The following is a 20007-nucleotide window of genomic DNA, read 5'->3' on the forward strand; positions in this document are numbered from 1 at the left end:
TAGGAAAATCATTATTAAATACAATGAAATTACATTTCTACTTTCTGAGTTCACATGAAAAATATAAATTATATTGAATTATTATCTTTCAGAACCTTTGAATTAAAACATTTCAGAACTGTTACAGTAGCACATTTTCAGCATCATTCTGCACAATGGGGACTTTGATGTTAATATTTATGAATTTACTCAAGGAGAATTTCAAATGCATGTCACTATTTGCTCTCCATGCTGCACATCACTGATACCACAGTGAGTGTCTGTGTGTAACTTTCATATGTACCTTTAGCTTTTATAGCTTGTTGTACTGGTCCTACTTTCAGGTCTGTTTGCATACACAAATACAAATGTGTCTGTGTGTGTTTTTGTGTGTGTGTGATCAACCAGCAGAAACTGTGAATGAGTGAGAAAGTGTGGGGCTGTGTGTGTATGTGTGTTTAAACATGCAGATGTTCAGAAATTTGAACTGTACACTCTGTACGCACATTGCACTGTAATCTTGAGTCAATCTGAACCACCAAAGTCTTATTCAGTGCATTTAAGTTCTCACATGTAGTACAGATATTTTAAAAACTTTCATCTGGTCATATGTGAGTATACATATATACGCACTATGACTCCTGCACAAATATATAGGAGGGGCGGGGGGTGTTTCAAGAGTCTAAAATGTGCTTGTTTGTGTCCACCAGGGGTCACTGTACAATTTATTGGACATTTGGTAAAGAACCATTTGCACTCATTTTGTAGTTCACTGCAAAAGTTGTGTTCAGAGGGAATGTGTCATGACTGCATATCCCATCTTATCACTGTGAGATATGAACTAACAACATCTTATCAAACCCAGTAACATTATGTTACATTCGACTTCTTAACGTTGAACAGCGTGGACAAGACCTCATCTGCACAGGATGAAATATTCAAATAAAAATCCCTGAAATGCAGAACTGAGAAAGAACTGCTTTTTCATTCATACCACTGTAGACAAGTCAGATCTCCCGTGTTGCAATTAAGAGGCTGCATAAATGGAGGAACAATGTGATCGATTATGATTTTTATTGAACATAATGAAACAGTGGACAGGCCGAGGCGTACATAACTAATATTTCACAGCCACTGTGACTCAAAAATGAATTCTGCGACTGAACTGTTCAATAAATCTCGTATCAGTTAAGATACAAGGAAGGCCACTGGGAATGTGCTGTCACAAAAAGAACGAGGTAAAACAATTTCACCCGGACTCGGCCGTCCACCTTTGAAATCATTTAAACAGAGAATAATGACAGAAAATAACGAGAGTAAATAATGAGGGGAATACACATTTTGGTAGAGTGGCAATTTAAGGCAAGTATACATTCTGGTTGTCCTTCAATGTCTACAAGGCACCCACTGATCAGAGTCATTCAATATGAAGCATTGTGTCATATGAAATAAATACAGAGCACTGGTACAGGTATCAATCAAAAAAAAAAAATCAAAAGTTGAATGTCTCATTTATGGATTAACAACACTTTTGATAGAAAAACCAAACATTGATCACATATTCATTCTCACTCACAGTTTATACCATCACCACGTCCACGTTTGTCTCCTATTAACAGAGATAACAGGAAGTCAACTTGGATCAATGTGTTTCTCAGCAGTGCAGCTCTGATTAAGATTTCCATGCAGACTGATGATTCCCGTTATGGCTCTGATAAAACTGGACCTCTGATTTTGCCTGTAGATCTTTTCTTCAAACTCCTTGTTCAAACACATCTCAACACAATGTGGCCACAGCTGTTGATTTTATTCTTATCAATTAAAAACTGATTGAATTTACTAAAATTTCAGGCTTCAACAGTTGTTGCGATGTAAAAACATGATAAAATCACACCGGTGAAACAAGGGGAGGAGGATTTCTCTGTCTTTGGCATCGGTCTTTACAAATCAGCAGCCATTTCATTACGTGTAGTCGTTTATAATTCATCATGACAACTGTCTACTGCTCTACGTTCCCTCTTTTGAGGTTGTTAATGTGAATCACTTGAAGTCATGAGTAAATGATAACATTATCCAACAGGTAAGCAAAAGTATAGATAAAGCTTTCGAGGAAGATCAAAAAGGTGGTCCAAAATACCAAAACAAAACAATCCTTCCAGTTTGTCCTTAGTATATAATTCACTGATTGTCGTCATTTTTCCACGCCATTATTAAACTGCACTGAACAGGTGCCAGTGTACACAGGATGGCTCTTAAACACACACACACACACACCCTGTGTTACATCACTGCTGAAAAGATTAACAAGAATGTAACCAAACAATAAGTTACATATGGAGGCGACGGTGGTGAGTGGCCCAGCCAAGAACGCAGCCGAACAGGGGAAAAATGTGTGTGTGTGTCTGTGAGAGAAAGGAAAATAGATAGTGAACGTGTGCTTGAGTGTGCGTGTTTTTCTACACCAGACTGCCAGGCCAAGACACCACAGTCAGTGTGACTTTATTCTTCTGCAGCTTCAGCATCGGAATGAGAGACGAGTTGTTCATTCCCACTGTTGTGGCTCCGTTCACTGCCACGATCTCATCGCCGCACCTGGAGGGAAGCACAGGTGATTAACGTGGGGCTTGACCGGTGAGAGTGATGACAGGGTGTGGGAGCTGATTGCATCATCAGAGGGTCAAACTGGGGTTAACCTACTTGAGGCGTCCGTCAAAGTGAGCGGGTGTACCAGGCACGATGGTTTTGATGAAGAAAGGCTGCTGGCCGTGGCTCTCCTCGTAGCCCCCGACGATGCTGAAGCCCCAGCTCTCGTTGTTGGTCTTGTGCAAGACGATGTCCCGACACCAGTGCATGTGACTGAAACAACGAGGTCGGGCTCAGATCAGAGACATTTCACACAAAACAAACAGAACGTGGTGAAGAGAATCAGATCTCGGTGGCGACGAAAGCCGCAGTACCTCGGCAACCCCAACCAGCGAGTCCACAGCGGCGTCCAGTTGAGGCTGTCGTCCCGTAGGTCGTCCATAGTGTCCAGTTCGTCCTTGTTGGCCTCGGCCTCCTCCTCCGATTCCTCAGAGAGGGTCTGGATGACGCGGAGAACCACCTGGGACTGAGCCGTCTGAGCCTTCAGCACAGAAACGGCCTCGTTGTAAGTCAACTGGGTCAGATCCACGCCGTTGATGCTCAGCAGAATGTCACCTGAGGAAACACGTGAGGCGTTATCAAACATAATGTTTCATCTGGGGATGATACAGCTTGCTGTCAGTTCAATCCACATGTGACAGGCTTCTATTTTTGCACATCCTTCCTGTTTGAGTGTCCCTTAACAACACATTGTATCCAAGAATAGCAGCACGTGGAAAAAGAATTAGTCTGCTCCTAGAAAATTGTCACATTGTCAAAGATCTGAAGACAGAACTGGAAATCGTTCCAGGATATTTATCCAAGTATTCTCACACAATGAAGTTTGAATATAATGAACTGACCCTAAAGCTGAATTTTAGGCTACGTCTGAGTGGATTTATCTATTCATCAGCAACTATCCTATATATAATAAATATTAAAATACATTTATAATTTTTAGGGGTTAATGTTTAATAAAATTCTGGTTTGTGGAGTTTATGTTACAAAAAGAAAATAATCTCACAAATAAACCATTAAAGAAAATAATGTCTCTAACAGACTCATCAAATTAAGTTCTTTATCAAAAGTCAGAGCCACAGCTGGCCAGATGCAGCCTGTACCTCTTTTGATGGTGCCATCTCGGTGCAGACAACCGACAGGCTGCACACTGGTGATGTAAACAGGCAGACGGCTGCGACAGTCCCTCCCTCCGGCGATGGTTATGCCCAGGGAAAGTCGAGGCTCCTTCTTTAGGCTCACAGTCTTCTCCTGGCTGGAAAACCCACCAGGAGGATCCTAAATGTACAATGATATAAATTAATATCGAGTAATGACAAATGTGTGTGGATCTATAAACCTATGCAGGTCTTGTTCAGGACCCGTCTGTCATGAGATGCTTGAGCTCTGTGCTGTCAAAATGAAATCCTCTCTCCAGGATCCTTTGACTTAATTGATTTCTCTCACAAAACCAGTCACAGAAACAAATGTGAAACATTTGAGATGGAGCTGAGAGGTGAGGGTGGAGGTAACGTGTGAGGACCCACACTCGGCTCTCGTAGTGGAAGAGATGTGTGGAAAATGACAGTTTGAACCGAGCTTCCTTGTTTCTCTCTCTGGAGTCTGTAAACCTTCAGAAAAAGGGAAGCTCGGGGGAGGTGAGGAGTCGGGGGAAGGGGGGGGGGGCTCTTCCTCCCCCCCAGCAGGGAGCCCATCCCCCCCAGCAAGACGAAAAGGCTCGACTCTGCAGGCGAAAGCTAACTGTTACCAGCTTTGATCCTCTGCCACCCAAAGAAACAACCAAAAAACAACAAGACGGTGGCTGTGTAGCGGCAGAGTGAGCAGCACCCCGGGCCTTTTGATCAGGACAGAGGGAGGCCCCGGAGAATGGCTTTCATCTCTGCTCACCGACGCAGGTGTCTGCTCACAAAGCGTCTCACCCCCAACTGGAGTGTGTGTGTGTTTGGGGGGGGGGTTACTATTCTTTCTACTGACAGTGCATGGTACGACTGAGTGTTAACAGAAGAAGTTTGTAATAAATTACAACCATTATTGTGCTTTATGACATTTTGAAATCCCAGCTGTCAACAGAATTTCATTGTTTTATATTAAAAGAGGAGGTCAGGAACCATCTGACCAAGTTAATTGGGAAATATTCTGCATTACCTTCATGTAGGTGGACTGGCGTCTGAAGTATTGCGGCTCGGGCGGCCTCCTGGCTGCAGCTCTGCCGTGTTGTCCCTCTCTGCTGCTTCCTCCTTCCTCCTGAGACTCTGCAGGCCTCATCACCACAAAGTTCACGCGCATCTCACTGGCCTAAATACAAAGGAGCAACAAAGACCAAAATAAGGGCACAGCGCACAGCACCAGTTTCCCTGCCACAGATATTCAGTTTCAGACTGATATGCTTCATTACTGGCAGCACCTGGCAGAAAACCTGCTTGACTCCATCACATTTAATGCACTTAGACAACTTTATTTTTACTCTGCAAGAAGTGGCTACATCGGCCCATCTGTCACTTTTCCTCCAGAGGAAGATTTCTAGTCAAGAAACATCTGCAAAACCATGACATTTTCTATGAATATTCATGGTCCCCTCGAGATATTCTTAGTGAATTCACTGAACTCTTGACCTTTTCTTTGGCTGCTACTATCAGGTCTAAAGATCTCTGATGTCTGGCCTGTTAACACAGACGGATTGCCATTAAACTCGTTGAATAAATTCAGGCTCTTTAGGTTTAAATCTTGTTAAATTCGTCCCATTAGGAGCCAAACTACGTCTAAGACTCAATGGTGTTTGCTTTTATTAATCACTTTCACACTGTGTGGTGTAACGAATGCTGCAGCCTCTAATCTACCGGGGGTCAAGGCTTTCAGGCTTGTGTTTGTTAATGCTACGTAATAGCATGGAAATTGAAACCAGTGATTATTCTTTGAGCCGCCGAATTCAAATGCTTGATGGAAAATAAAACTAACAACCAATAGGATTTTGCAGCTGAACAGCAACTACAATAATTCAGATGTCTGCTTCTTCGTGTCCACGTTAGTAGTAGTTAGACAGTAGTAGATCTCAGACGGTTTGGCAACTTAAATGAGAAGGCTCTGGCAGCCAATGCAAGACACAAAGTTAATGATATAATACATGTGCAATGTACCTGTATGATCTGGGCAGCACTCTCAGGTGTGCCATGTCTCAGGTCATGTCCATTAATGGCCAACACTTTGTCATTGTTCCTCAGTTTTCCGTCCTTGGCTGCCAAACCGCCAGACAGCAAGTCCAGAATGAAAACCCCGCTCTCATCCGACTTGCGTATGAGCTTGATGCCGAGCGGCTCGGCGCGCTGACTCTTCATCAGCGTCACCTGCAGGACCGTGCCCGGGTTGTGATTGGAGGTAGCGTTGCCGTGGGGATTGTGAGATAATGTGGCGGAAGAGGAGGGGTGATGATCAGACCGCGAATCCCTGACTTTGAAACCTTTCTCCTGCATCACGGTGAGTCTGAGGAGGGACGGCTGCCGCAACGCGGCGACGGCCCGGGCGTGGGGGACCGAGGCCAAGCTGGCGTCATTCACCTGGATACAAAACATCACAGAGAGAAACAACAGCAACCACACAGTCAGTGGTGAAGCAGGAAAAAAACTGAGTAAATTATGTTATTTTCTTGTGAGATAATTGTGTTGCCATCGGCCAAAGACTAATGTTTAAATTTCTCTGACTTTTATTTTGTAACATCATTTCTTTGTCTTCTTCATGTACTATAATGCGTACCATAATAAATACTGGTGACCTTGTGTCCTCTGTTTAAACAAAGAGCTTGTCAAGGTGATAGGTCCTTACTGATCTGACATGACAGCCAGCGGTCACAAAAATCAATGCATCGACTCTAAGGAAGAGAAATATTAAATTTCTAGATCATAATGATGCAACTGTCACTCATCTTCACTACCTCTCTTAACCTCCACCAGCTTCCCAAAGCCAAGAAGAAGCAGCTAATGTTGCACCTCCTAGAGGCAGCAAGCTGACTGGAGGAGGGGGATTTGTTTTCATTTTCAGGTTTGGGATTGGTTGGCTTTAAAATCATACTGGGGGACACACAGTGGGAGAGATGCCAGCGTTGAGGTTGAGATTGTCTATCAGCTCATTTTACATCAGTGCCATATTCCAGGAGAGCCAGAGGATAGAAATCCAAGGAGGACGATGTTGTGGGAATAGAGGAAACCACAACTTATTAAACTCTCGGATGGTTCACATTCTGCGCTTTCATTCTTGTCTATGAAATAACAGCTACAGGAGAAAGTAATAAACCAAACATGTTACTGCAAGTAAGACGACGCTGAACCAAGCTTTGACGTTTTTGTCAGTTTGACTGACAGCAGATCAATCAATACCGAAAATACAGTACTCGTTAATTACAGCCTTAGATTGCACAATAAGATATGACTGCTCCAAGAAAACTCATCTCATGGCTTCATATCTGGTTATATAACCCACTCAAAAATAACAAATTCAGTTTCAGCAGTTTGTTTCAGTCCTTTTCATGTTTGAACACTGACTCTCTCCAACAGAAAGGCGGGAAGTCAATCAGTGAGAGCAACCAGGTGAGGTTGTTTACGCTGACGTGACGTTTGTTCTCGGCAGCAGAAACCACGCCTCGTTGCCATGGAGCTAAAACTTGTTTATCTTGAATATCTACTTTCCCCATTCCCTCCTCAGAAGCTTTGTTTACAACACCAATGAGAAGGAACCGACAAGGTGTTTATGCAGGAATATGTTAAGACAAACTGTGTCACGCAATAACACCAGAACACATTTGAATTAACATGCAAAGGAGGAGAAAACTTGACATTATGGGCTATTTTTATCTCAGCACACTCCCTCATCCAGAGTCCCACACACCTCTAGGATGTGGTCCCCAGGGGCCAGTCGGCCATCACGAGCTGCTAGCGAGTCTCGGACAATCTCCTGGATGACTATGTTCCCCAGAGGAGTGTCTTTCCCTCCCACGATGCGAAAGCCCAGCTCCTCCTCCGGCTCTCTGTACAGCTCCACCGTGGTGGCCTCGGCCACCAGACTGGACCGCAGAGGTGTGTTGTCTGGAGGGAAGAGAAATAGAGAGCAAGGTCAAATAAACACGGTGATAATACGCGATAATAACATCAGTGTTGAGCACCAGTGTGCTAGCCAAAAACTTCAGTCTTGTCTTCTTCATGTTTGTCATTATTCTCATCAGTAGTTATGACATTTCCCAGGCTGATTAGCTGCAGTTAGTTTGGTCCAACAGACTAGTGGCAAGAAACATAAACAGCCAGGATATTAAACTGGTTTTTAACTGGTAACCCTTTAATTTACAGTCTGTTAATTATGTGATAATGTCAAGAAACAGCCAAGAAATAACGGTCAATTTCATAGTAATGTCATGTTTTTCATAAAGGCAAAAGACTAAACGTGCTTTTCATGCTTTGAATTTTTTGGGAAAGGCCAGAATTTTTCTCCACCAAGTCCTTGACCGATATTTCTGGGCTATTTCTACACAATCAATTGTTATTTCTTGGCTATATTTCTCGACATTACTATGAAATTGACCGTTATTTCTAGGCTATTTCTAGACATTATAACGCAATTAGTTGTTATTTCTTGGCTATTTCTTGACGTAATTATCACGTAATTAACGGCCTGTAAATTAAAGAGTTACCGAATATTATTATTGAGAGGTGCAAGACTGTAGAAGTATTCTTATTATATTACAACTTTTAAATGGCTTTTTGTTGCTTTGAATGTCTATAAAAGTTTGAAGATTACATTCAATAGTCCCACTTCAGCACATGACGTATGAATGAAGTAATGTTACTATTCATAAAAATGCATTCAGTTTACTCCCTGATGAGAGTACTCTAGAAATCCCCAGGTTAGATAAACTTGCATGGAAACAGAAACACAGGAAAAGGGTAAAATTTTTGCCCAAACTGTCCTTTGTAAACATCCTGATCCGAATGTATCCTCCCATACTAACCGTTATGCATGCACATGTTTTTTCCCCTCCACTGAGGGATTATTGTTGACATTTAAAGAGCCTTCAAGGTTTGAAAACATAAAAAGTACTGTAATTACCCAAAATGATCCCTTAAAATGGCAGAACATTAAGTATTTAAAAGCAACAGTGTGACGTTTTGAATGTTAAGATAATCTCTGTGCTGAAGAATTGGAGATAAATACTGATCCTCTCATCTTACTCCCAGAAAAACTTGACTGAGCCAAACTCAGGAGGAGGACATCTTCACAAGTCCAGACACGCATGAAATTACACAATGGTTTGTGAACCAATAACCTGCTTTCGAGCTTGAGGTGACGTCTGTTTTCACAGTTCACCCAGAACGGTAACATAGACAGGAAACGGAGTGAACAAGAGCTTCTTATCATAACAGCAAGATACTGACTATTTCAGCAGATTGAACCTCAGAGCATCTCAGCCTTGAAAGTTATCTCTACCTACACAAAGGCCACACAAGTATTTACATGTTACAGCTGACGCCTCAGCACCGCTGCCAGTCCTTTCAATCCCACTAGCATCACATCGCTGACTGCAGAGGTAGTAGGCTATCGCTTGGATGAGTTAACATGCCGACATGTGGAAAAAAACACATCGATCAGTGCAAATATGATGTAATTGAATGTGAATGTGTTCGGTCATTGCACTAAAGTGTTTGCTGATTTGGGGAAACTGTTTACCAGTTGCCTAGAAACTATGTCTCAGTGGACTTTGGTCCAAAGAACTGTCTTTTAAGTAAGTAGGTTATTCTTTGTGATGAGACTTCATGTTCAGGTTAAAAAGTCTGTGAGCCGGTACATGTTGCTACAGCCAGGCTGATGATTCACCTGTGAGGGAGTCAGAATCAAAACCTCGAGGCTAAAAACATCAGCGTTTTCCGTCTATGTGTTCTGACAACCACCACCCCCACTGATGGGAGCGAGCACGAGGATTTACGCTTTCTGCAATCAGCCCAGCGGGGAAACTATTTCCGTTACATCTGCCAGCTTCTGTAAACATTGCTCACTGTCACTGCCACAGAGTATGACCAGCTACTTCTTGTGAATGGTCATTTCCAAAGCAGTGGCTGGTTTAATTATCCTGTTTGCGCTGAACGCGGACGTGGGCGACTGGATCACTGTTGCGATGGTTGACTGTTCGATGAAAGATAAAAATGACTTCATACCCTCCTCGCTTTCCTCATAGGCAGGATTAATCAGCCCAGGCTCAGGCTGATCCCTGGTGGGATGTCGAGACTGCGTTGCCGAATGTTTAGCATCACCAGACGACTCCACGTCACCCTTACGTCCCTTTAACTCATTCCACGAGGGCCTCTTCCTCTTCTCTGCTTCCTCCCTCAGTCTTTTAAAAACAGGACATCTGTGGAAAAACAGGAGCATGTCAGAAACTAGTGAGGGGAATGACTGGAGTGACATTTTCTTTCCTTTTAGAAACAACGCCCATGAATAATAGAAAAGGGGATGATCTGAAATAACTCTGGCCACAAAGAAACGCCACATAAACAGGGGAGAAAGACAATGTGTTTTTAAGGGGGAACAGGACACAGAAGGGTTTGAACAAGATGCTCTATGCAGGTGAATAGACAATTCCACTGCATTGCAGGGAGCCTGGGTGAGACGGGTTGAGTCTGATTAAGTCAGTCACAGTGCTGGGACTGCTGCTTGTTCTTCATGCCTGAACTTTGCCTCCTCATTGTTTGCACAGAGAGGCTGCAAAACGACAATCTGCCAACCACAGCTGACTGCGTCACGGCTGGGGTGATAAGCACCGCACCGGTTAGTCCATGTGAAAAACAAGGCGACTGACCTGCACCACCTCATCTTGACCTAATGATAATTTTGAGTGTGCACAGAGGGACTGTGACTATGAGAGGAACCAGGAATAACAAACAAGGCAAATTATAGTTATTATACATTCCTGAGAAGTCAGAATTCTTGTGTCATGACTTGATAAGCCTCAGATATCGTGTTTACCTTCACGTGGAAGTACATGCATGCAGCATGTGTGTGTGGACATTTAATAAAACTCTCAATAATGAATCAACTTACTTCACCATACGACATGATATGGTTAACTCAGCACACATGGAAACAACCTGGTAGCACCTCTAAAGATAATTAAAGGGATAATTCAACATTTTAGCAAATTGGCCCATTGCCATAATCCCTATAGTTTGAGGAGTAGGTTTATTACCTTTAATTGTCAGTGCAAGCTATTTTTAGAACGGCGGAGCAGAGCTGTGAGCTGCTCAGAGCTACGCTACGGAGGCTAATGGGATTTCTTGGTTTCCCTCATCAAACTCATCAAAAACACAATCCAACAACTCCAAAACGCTCTGGTGGACAAGTTGTGACCTGCACATTCACCACGCTATGAGATAATAACGAAACGTTGCGAGACGGAGTTGTTTTCTAGGTAAATTCAGGCAAAACAGCTGATGCGAGTTGCCTTCAGGGGCAGTTTTCAGGCAAGCAGTCTCTGCATTTACCTCGAAACAACTCTGTCTCGCTCCGTTACGAGACAGAGGGGTTGGGATTATGGCAATGGGCCAATTTGCCAAAATGTTGAACTATCCCTTTAATATATTACATCTTGTTTGTTTACATCATATAAAAAAATGACAAATTGCAATTAGGCATTGATGACTAGACTCAGTTTTATGCTTCAGTTTTGTAAGGATTCAACAAATCTTAGAGTCACTGGCAGGAGGATTTTGTACTTACCTCACTTGCTACTCTAAGCTAAGAATTTGGCTGCTTTACTATTCCTTTAATGACTTTTAAGGAGAGAGTGACAGAGACAAATATCAATTTGGCGTGAGAGACAGTGAATCATTAGTAATGCAATTCAACTGTAAAAGTGATATGTCATTGTCAGGTTCTGTTTATACAGCATTATCTCTTGTCGTTACAAATTATTATCCTGTACTCACTGCTTTGTTTGTACGCCCCCACCTGGTACTATCATAATCTACTCATAGTACCACTACACCCGCTTAACGATGTATTCACAGAGGCTCCGTGATGTGATTTATATGTCTTGGTATTCCCCTGAAGCTGTGCCCCTAATTCCTTGAATCCTCGCTAAAAGCCTCCCCATGACTCTTGACATGTTGATGAAGCCCAGGAGTTCCTCTACTCTCTCGTATCATCCATGCATCGTCTATATGTTGTGGGTGAAACAGTAAATTGGCGGTAAAACCCATGTGTTGTGCAGCTATATGTATGATTGTGTCATATGATATGGTCTGACAATCAGATATCACGACCCCCACCAGAGTCTTACCTGTTGTGCAGGTGAGGCTGGAGTTCGCAGCGCTGCATCTGCTGCTGACAGTCTTCAGAGTGAGGGCACATCACGGCCAGCTTGTCCAGCAGGTTCCTGACCAGCAGGCTGGAGGGACGGCACTGATGCAACTGCAGCCGCTGGCGGTCCACGGGGCAGAAGTCCTGCTCTTTCAAGAAGTTGCTGAGGCAATGAAAGCAGTAAGTGTGGCCACAGGGGGTGTCCATAGGTTTGAGCAGGGGCTGCAGACAGATGTGGCAGATCAGCTCATCGTCCACCTCATCCAGGTACTCGTACAGGTGGCTCTCCTGGCCCTCGTGCTGCTGGCCACACTCTTTACATACCCGTGCCCACGACAGACCAGCAGTGCTGCCGCTGTTGCCGGCAACTTTGGTTTCTACTGTAGCCATTGGCTGAGGGAGCTCAGTCCAAACCTGAGAGATCTGTGTCCTCTTATCTCCTCAGAAACTGTGCCTGTGACGGTGTACGTCCTGAAGTCTACGTCTGCATGTCCGGAGCTGAATCCATTCAAATGGTGAACGTAAAACAACAAACCAGGGTCAGCGATGGCATCTCCTCGTCTTCATTTTGTTTTTCTGTTGAGAGAGAGAAACACAGTGAGATCTACTGCTGCAGAAGTTGAACTATTCCTCCTCACACTGGCCGGCTCCACAGGAAATGACAAATCCACAGAGCAGCAGCAATATGGCAGCAAGCCGCAGCTGCTTCCTCTCAGCGAGTTTCCTGAGGGACAAAAGGAATTCTCATCTCAGCTTAAAGTCACCACGCTCACACAGAAAGGGGCTAAACTCTGTGAAATGAGGCAGGAGGACCGGACTAAAGTCAAACCCCTGCTAATGGGAAGGAACAAAGGCACGGCACTACACCAGAGTAAGAAGTTTGAATGAACTGGGCAGAAACGCAACCCCCATCGCTAATGACCCCTTGCACCCAATCAGCAGTGGTCTCCATCCCTTTGTGCCACGCTTAATCTCCTTTAATTCCCTCTCATAAGGGGAGTACTGATTAGCAACACATTCTTTGGTGAAACTTTTGGCTACTTACTCCACATATGAGCAAAAAAAAGTGGCGTTTTGCACAAATTACACTGAGTTAATTCTCATGAAATCCACCTTGTAAGACCGATGTCATCCACTTGAAGGTGAGGTAAGTGGGCTTCAAAGGAGAACGCCGCATAGTTTGAATGCAGTTCAAAAGGTGAATATTCTTTAAGAGTTCAAAATAATTAAAAGAAAAAGTGTGTTTAGGTTGCATCAAATGGGGATGCACTCGCCCGGTAGAGTTTGTGCCACATGGGCTTGGTCCTGACCTCAGGTTTGAGTCTCTCCTGAGGCATTTCGCTGACTGTCATCCCTTCTCTATTTTTTCTCTCTCTCACAATATGTCTACCAAAAAAATGGTAGAAAAGACTCAGAAATGACTTAAGGACTTTTGATCTAAACACTTCCAGGTCCTCCTGATGTCAGAAAAGCTCAAAGCACCACTAAACACCAACTCGCTTAATGACTTACAAGAGGAGTACAGAAAACTCTTCCCTCGAACGTTACAATATATCAAAAAGACAAAATAAGCTGTAACAATGAGTCCAATACCTTCAGTTTCCTTTCCCTTTGTGACCTAAGTCCATATTTCTGGAACAAAAGGACTGCTTTATCTTCAGCGTGATTACCTTGGAGCGACTCACCCGAGATGATATCTTTGTTGTCAAGCTCCCAGTAGCCACCACACGCAAACACAAGACTCCAGTCTCGCAGCTGCCTGAAGCCCGAATGAAACCAGAGCCCTGCCTCTCCAGCAGCACACCGTCAGAATAATGTGTGTGTGAGTAAGAGTGTGTGTGCAATGTGTGTGGACACATTTTTGTGTGCATGAGTGTAGATGTGTATGAGCTCTGACTGCACCGGTGTGAGGAATGCAGAAGGGAATTAGTGTAACTAGGCAGACAGAGAAGAAAGGCCTCGGTCAATGGCAGTGAATGTGTGTGCATGTACATGTGCGTATGTGTATGTGTGTGTGTATTTGGGGGTGGGGACTCAAGACTGCTGATGCTGCACTACCACAGGTAAAGTACTCTCAGTAGCTAGAATGACTGATTGCAAACACAGGAGCGTGATTACAAATATGTGTGCACACAAGTCTTTCCACATACATGTGGCTGAGGTCATACAGGCCTTGTTCTCTCTTTGTCTTCACTTTGTGCAAGTGATACCTCCTCCTGTAATGGATAGGGGTCAGGGATCCAGTAGCATAGAGACAGGGGCACAGTAGAAACCGAGCTGTGCTCCACTTATTTAGAAACTACACAACCTGGTGCTCAAGTGAGAAATAAGACGATAAACACACTAGGCTGCTCTGCCGTCTGGTCAATAAAACATGCACACTTTCACTCCCATCGAATTCCTTCTCTATCGCTGTTATACTATTCGCTCTCTGGACGACGACGCAGCTGACCGCAGAGTGCTTCCAAAGGTGTCTGGATCTGAGGCTGTTTGCTCTGTAACCACACTAACACACATCACTGTGTCGCTCAAGGATATGATAGGAAATCAATAAAGGTGCTTGTATTTCTTGGAATCCTCCATGTGAAACAGGGACTAGTCAAAACGATACCGAACAAGGTAAAAAAAAGATGTGAAGAAACATTCAGGCAATTATTGATCTTTTGTTAAATAAACAGACAGCTTTTCTCTGTTTCACGTCACTGTAAATAGAATATAATGGGTTTTTGACCGACAACAAGCGTTTTGAAGTCACCACCTTGATCTTGGGTAGATTTTAATCTGCTGACATTATACATAATACACTTGCTTTAATCATTCATTTGAGGAATTTTCCAATACTTTACTTTGTTTTTTTGTTTTTTTTGGGTAAGTAGCGATTTATACATTAACAAAAAAACTAACTGGGAGTTATGAAAATAAGTGTTGGATGCAGCAGGTAGAACAGGCAACAAAGACATCACCTTGGGCAATGGGATGTTTTTCTTTTATTTATCTCCTGACTACATACAAAGCACATTTATGAATAAATCCTAATCCATAAGAAAATTACCTCCAACACTCCCACACATACCACAACACAACATTTACACCTGGGGTTAAAGTCTGTGTTTATGTAATTGGCGCAATAGGACAGCGTTACAATATAACAACATGTATATACAAAGTTTTAAGAGGCAACAAATGTTCAACACAACCAGGCTTGGTGGGGGAATTCCTTATCCAAATGGAAATGCCTTGTAATCATGTGACAGACTAAGCTATTGGGAGAAATGTCTGTGGCCCTACAGCGTCCTCCGGTCTCTTGGAGGATTACCCACAGTGGTGGTGGCGCTCCATCAAAGCCGAGCCGTGTGATTCGCTCTGATGTCTGATATGAGTGAGTCACATGTGCCGCCACTCCCTGACTGAACACAGGTGAGGCCACGTTCAACAAATAATCTCTGCAGTCCATGAGACACCAGATGTGTCATGTCTAAACTCTCTATCTCACACCGTCAACGTCTGGCATCATCTCCAAGGCAAATTAGACATAAATACTGGACAGGAAGTGGAAAATGAATCAAATTCCTCGCCAGAGGGGAATGACTATAATCATCAGTGTCTGGGTATGAGTATTATAAAGAGTTTATAAAGTGACGACACTTTTCACAAGTTACTAATCAAAACAGCGCTTACCAGAGGTTTTCTGCCTTAAATTGAACATATTACTTCATTGGTAACAACAACCAAATGCTGTCTATTTATCTACTTTGAACATTATGTAACAAGCAAATGCTGTTGCTGTAGCAACAACACGTAGCTTTAAATATAACAACCAATATTTGCATTAGATATCGACTATGGAGGAAAAAAGCAAAACAAAACAACTCCTACAAAACATTAGGACAAAACCAAACCAACCTCACAACATAGCCGAGGACTCACTCACTCACGTGTGTTGCAGTGCCAGCGTCTCACGGACAAATCACACCTGAAGGTTAAAGCTTGTGTTCACAAGGCTCCCGTGCCTCCCACTGTACCTCAGCTAGACCGCACATGCAAACACCACCCATGGCTTTCACTTTGGATATCAACCATTGTATTCTGCATAAAGGGCAAAAGGCAGCAAGTCGCAAACAAAAGTCCTCTGCTCATTTTCTCACAGTGCAAAATACAAGGACAAAAATCTGAAACTTTCCCTGTGCTCTCGTGAGTGGGTTTTTGAAACAGCAACAACAAAAGCAACATAATAAACAACAGTGTTATCCTCAAACTGTGTTGTCATTTAACTACTCAAGGTTGAGTCAGACAACTTTGACTTGAAAACTACCGTACTAAAGTAGCTCTTTGCAAAACTACTATCTGAAATACCTGCAAGGCTGCAGCACATAATCACACTAAATGAGGCCAATTTAAATACTTGTTCCACTTTTGTATCTTGACCGGAGGAGAAGGAACAAAGTCAAATACTCCTGACACAGAACAAGGAGTACCTACTTTCTAGTGCTGTGTGCTCAATTTTCATAATATTATATTGAAGCATTAACATGCAAGCAGCATTTTAATGAGATGATTGGTTTAATCGATTAAATTGATCATGATTGATGACTAATTATTTTGATAATGGAAAAATCTGTGTTTTTGTTTTCAAAAACGAGAACTTGGACATTCAGTGATGTCACCTGGGACTTTTTCAGTTTCCTGACATTTTAACTCAATCAATGGATCAGTTCAGTTCATAATAGACAGTTTGATAGGTAATCTATAAATTACAGCAGCTTATCATATGCTGTATGTAAAACCTGTATCAGAAAAGTAGCTAGTGACTCCAACAGTCAAATAAGTAGCCTATATGATGACAACAACATTAAACTACTAATGTTGTCAAATTGGTGAAATGTTGTGAAGTTAATTTACTCAAGAAGTACTTGAGGGAAGTTCATACTTCTATTTTGCTACATTTTATTTAGAAATATAGATAGGCTACTTTTTACTCCAGTGTCCAGTCCTTTATAAAACAAACATTGTTATAGCGGAAACTATCCAACAGCATTAATTGGCCCTGTCTTGACAACTGCTTATGACTCTTCAGTGAATCATAAGGACAATAACACACACTGTGTAAGAGACATGGGACTTTCACTTTTGATTATTATTATTATGCACTATTACTATATTGAGTTCTGGAGTAGGCTACGACTATTTTATTTTTAAGAGATGAGTAGCCTACTCCTTCCAGCTCTGGCTATCTTGTCACTGGGACCATAAATAACTCAGTGCCCGGCCCCCTGCCCTCCACCCTCCACCTCCCACCACCTCAGACCGGGGCTGTTGGTTTTGTCCTAATCACTACACCTATGTGACGGATCCATATTAGAGGAGGTGGTAAAAGTCCACCGGTGATCTGATGATGACCGTGGCGAGCAGAGCAGGTACAGCATGAGGTAGAGTCGGACACGGCTTCACCTTCAGCACATGCAGGAGGCGACATGGCACCGCTCAACACCGCACACCTCCACCTCTGTCTGTCTGGAAACTCACTTTACTCCTCCAATACCAACACATTTCACCATTAAAACACCGACTGGGTTCAAACCTTAAAGTCCGAGGCGGCTATCTGCCATGTGTGTTGACATAAAACCCCCACATACTTTGCTCAAGTCGACACCGAAACTCGCCTTACCTGTGTGAAGGTTGTTTTCCGGAAGCAGCAGCAGCAGCAGCAGCAGCAGCAGCAGCAAACCTTTGGCTAAACAAAGAGCTCCGTGTAAAACTCAGAGAAACACCGTTAACCTATATGGCTTCATATATAAACTACACAGACTGTGACCAGCAGCTACACTACCGACGGGTTTCTCTGTCTCTATCACACACACACACACATACACACATACACGTTATTCATATTCAGTTACCTCATAGCTGTCGGGGAACAGCCGCAGCCCGGTGATCCAGGTGGAGCTCAGCCCACAGGCGGAGACTGGGCGGCCGTCCCAGTATCGAGCAGAGGTGCTAGAGAGCCACGAGACATCCAGCTGCAGGACTGCAAGAGACGAAGAAGAAGAAAAAGAGGAGGAAGAGGAGGAGGAGGAAGAAGAAATCCATGCAGGTGTAACTGTACATTGCTCTGTTTCAGTACATCACTGTTTGTCACTGTTGTCTTCTCTCTGACTCATTAGCCTACAGAGCTTTAAACAAACAATTATTCATTATAACTTGAATAACTCATATCCACAGTCAGATTTATCCATAGTTATATGTTGTTCTGTTTGGTCCACATACAATTTCCTCAGTGATAGTAGGGAGAAAGTATTCAGATTATTTGAGTGAAAATATTAATATTAGGCTAGCCTATATAAAAAAAAAACTCATTTTGGTTAATATCATAAGTTAAACACCTGCATTCAAACTGGTGAAGTGGTTGAAAGTTTACTTTACCTGGATATTAGTTTTTCAAAAAGAACTGAATGGACATTGATAATGGATTAATCTGTTTTAGCACGGGCATGGATGGATTTCACACATTAGTTCCCAGTTTTCAAAAATGAGAACTGAGAACAAGACATTTATCATAATGTCACTTGGGGAATTTATTGGTATTTCCTGACATTTTAACCTGAACAGTGGATCAATTCATTGTGAAAATAACAGACAGATTCATCTATAAGGTAAATAATCATCAGGCTACTTATCATTTTGTATGTAACATCTTTATGAGCAAAGTAAGCTGTAACTGCAACATTCAAATAAAAGTTGGCTATAATAGGTAATCCGCAAATGTGGTTATGTACAATCATCACATCATTAAACATAACCAATGTAGTGGAAATATAATATAATATAATATATAATTTATTCAAGTTGACCTTCTTCTATGTTCAAAATTAGACTGTTTATTGTTGTGTAAATGTCATCTTTTATCTGCTCTTCAGTGCTGAAGACTTTTGTTTTGTAATAATGTGTCACTCTTCAGTGCTTTAAGCACCACTTATTGTAATGTATTTATGTCTTAGTCATTTATTACAATTAACAATAAATCTGAAATAGCCTACTTGTCAGGACGGTGTAAAAAATATATATCTACCAGGAGCTGACGTCTCAAAATAACATGTTTGGTTTTTTTTGTACTTTATTTGTATAGAAAGAACATGAACAACATGCAGCATACAGAAAAAAACATAGAAGGAACAGTTGGTCACCTACACATTCATACAGATGTTATGTCACAGACATAATCCATTTTCCCAGGATTGCAAATCAAAATTTGCCCAAAACCCAAACATATTGACTTAACAATGAGTTTATGATGGAAAAATACTGAGTGTTCATTGGACCATGTTGATTAATGTCCTGTCTTGCAGGAAAGTTTTGTGAAAACCTTAGCAAAGCCGCCTTGAAGATAGGTATGCAAATGGTTTTGTGAGGTTAAGTTTCAAAAACATCTTCCTTGCAATGTAAGAGATAACGTGGCTGTTGCTAGGCAGCATGACATGTCTTATGGTTACTCTGCTTCCTTTTTCTGTACAGAGAGCTCTTCTTCTTCATGACTCTGTTGTGGGAGATTCTGTGCAGGACCTGAATAAAGACACATTGACTTCAAGAACCTGAGCCTTTTTCACCCATAGTTTACAATACTGCAAAATATTCATATTCCAGTGAAGTTACGTGGATGTTGGATATAAATATACTTTGGGGACTGTGCCAGTTAAAAGAGCTGTGACACATGAAGACCCGGTGTAAAGCTCCTTACCCCCTGCAGAATGGAAGGGAAGTCTCTGTGCCATAAAACCTCTCTGTGAAAGCCCGTTTCCCCCAGGATTTATATCTGTGGAAGGAAGCCTCAATGCAAAGTGACATTTGCTGATACAAGCTCACAGAATGAGACCCTCCATGGTGACAATTCAAACATCAATTGGTCTGTATTTCATACGACAGCCAGGAAGCGAGGCCATACTAATCATGTTAGCTTCACATCAATTATGAGCTAAATGGGAATTGTCAGAATTTTTTATGAGGAAGTGGCTTAACCCATATTTTAACTTTGTAAATAAAAGCACAGTGTATTCATCCGCTATT

At 42.4% G+C, this 20007-nt stretch overlaps 1 protein-coding gene across 6 annotated transcripts; it reads right to left on the reverse strand.

Annotated features, from left to right (window-relative positions):
• Positions 1-1038: 1038 nt before the first annotated feature.
• On the reverse strand, positions 1039-17816 carry lnx2b (ligand of numb-protein X 2b). 6 transcript variants are annotated; one of them, XM_083981036.1, is made up of 10 exons: positions 17615-17816; positions 11930-12525; positions 9810-10003; positions 7495-7691; positions 5754-6170; positions 4765-4914; positions 3723-3897; positions 2937-3177; positions 2677-2835; positions 1039-2571 (listed from the first exon to the last, which is right to left on the reverse strand). In XM_083981036.1, exons 2-10 carry the CDS (start codon positions 12337-12339, stop codon positions 2436-2438), a joined length of 2079 nt encoding a protein of 692 aa, XP_083837162.1. In that variant the 5' UTR covers positions 12340-12525; positions 17615-17816; the 3' UTR covers positions 1039-2435. The 6 variants fall into 6 exon arrangements, with proteins under 6 accessions (XP_083837162.1, XP_083837166.1, XP_083837164.1 ...); XM_083981040.1 differs by lacking the exon at positions 17615-17816 and adding an exon at positions 15885-15966; XM_083981038.1 differs by lacking the exon at positions 17615-17816 and adding an exon at positions 15853-15939.
• Positions 17817-20007: the final 2191 nt, after the last annotated feature.

The sequence above is a fragment of the Trachurus trachurus genome (assembly GCF_905171665.1).
Source record: "Trachurus trachurus genome assembly, chromosome: 10".
NCBI classification, from domain to species: domain Eukaryota; kingdom Metazoa; phylum Chordata; class Actinopteri; order Carangiformes; family Carangidae; genus Trachurus; species Trachurus trachurus.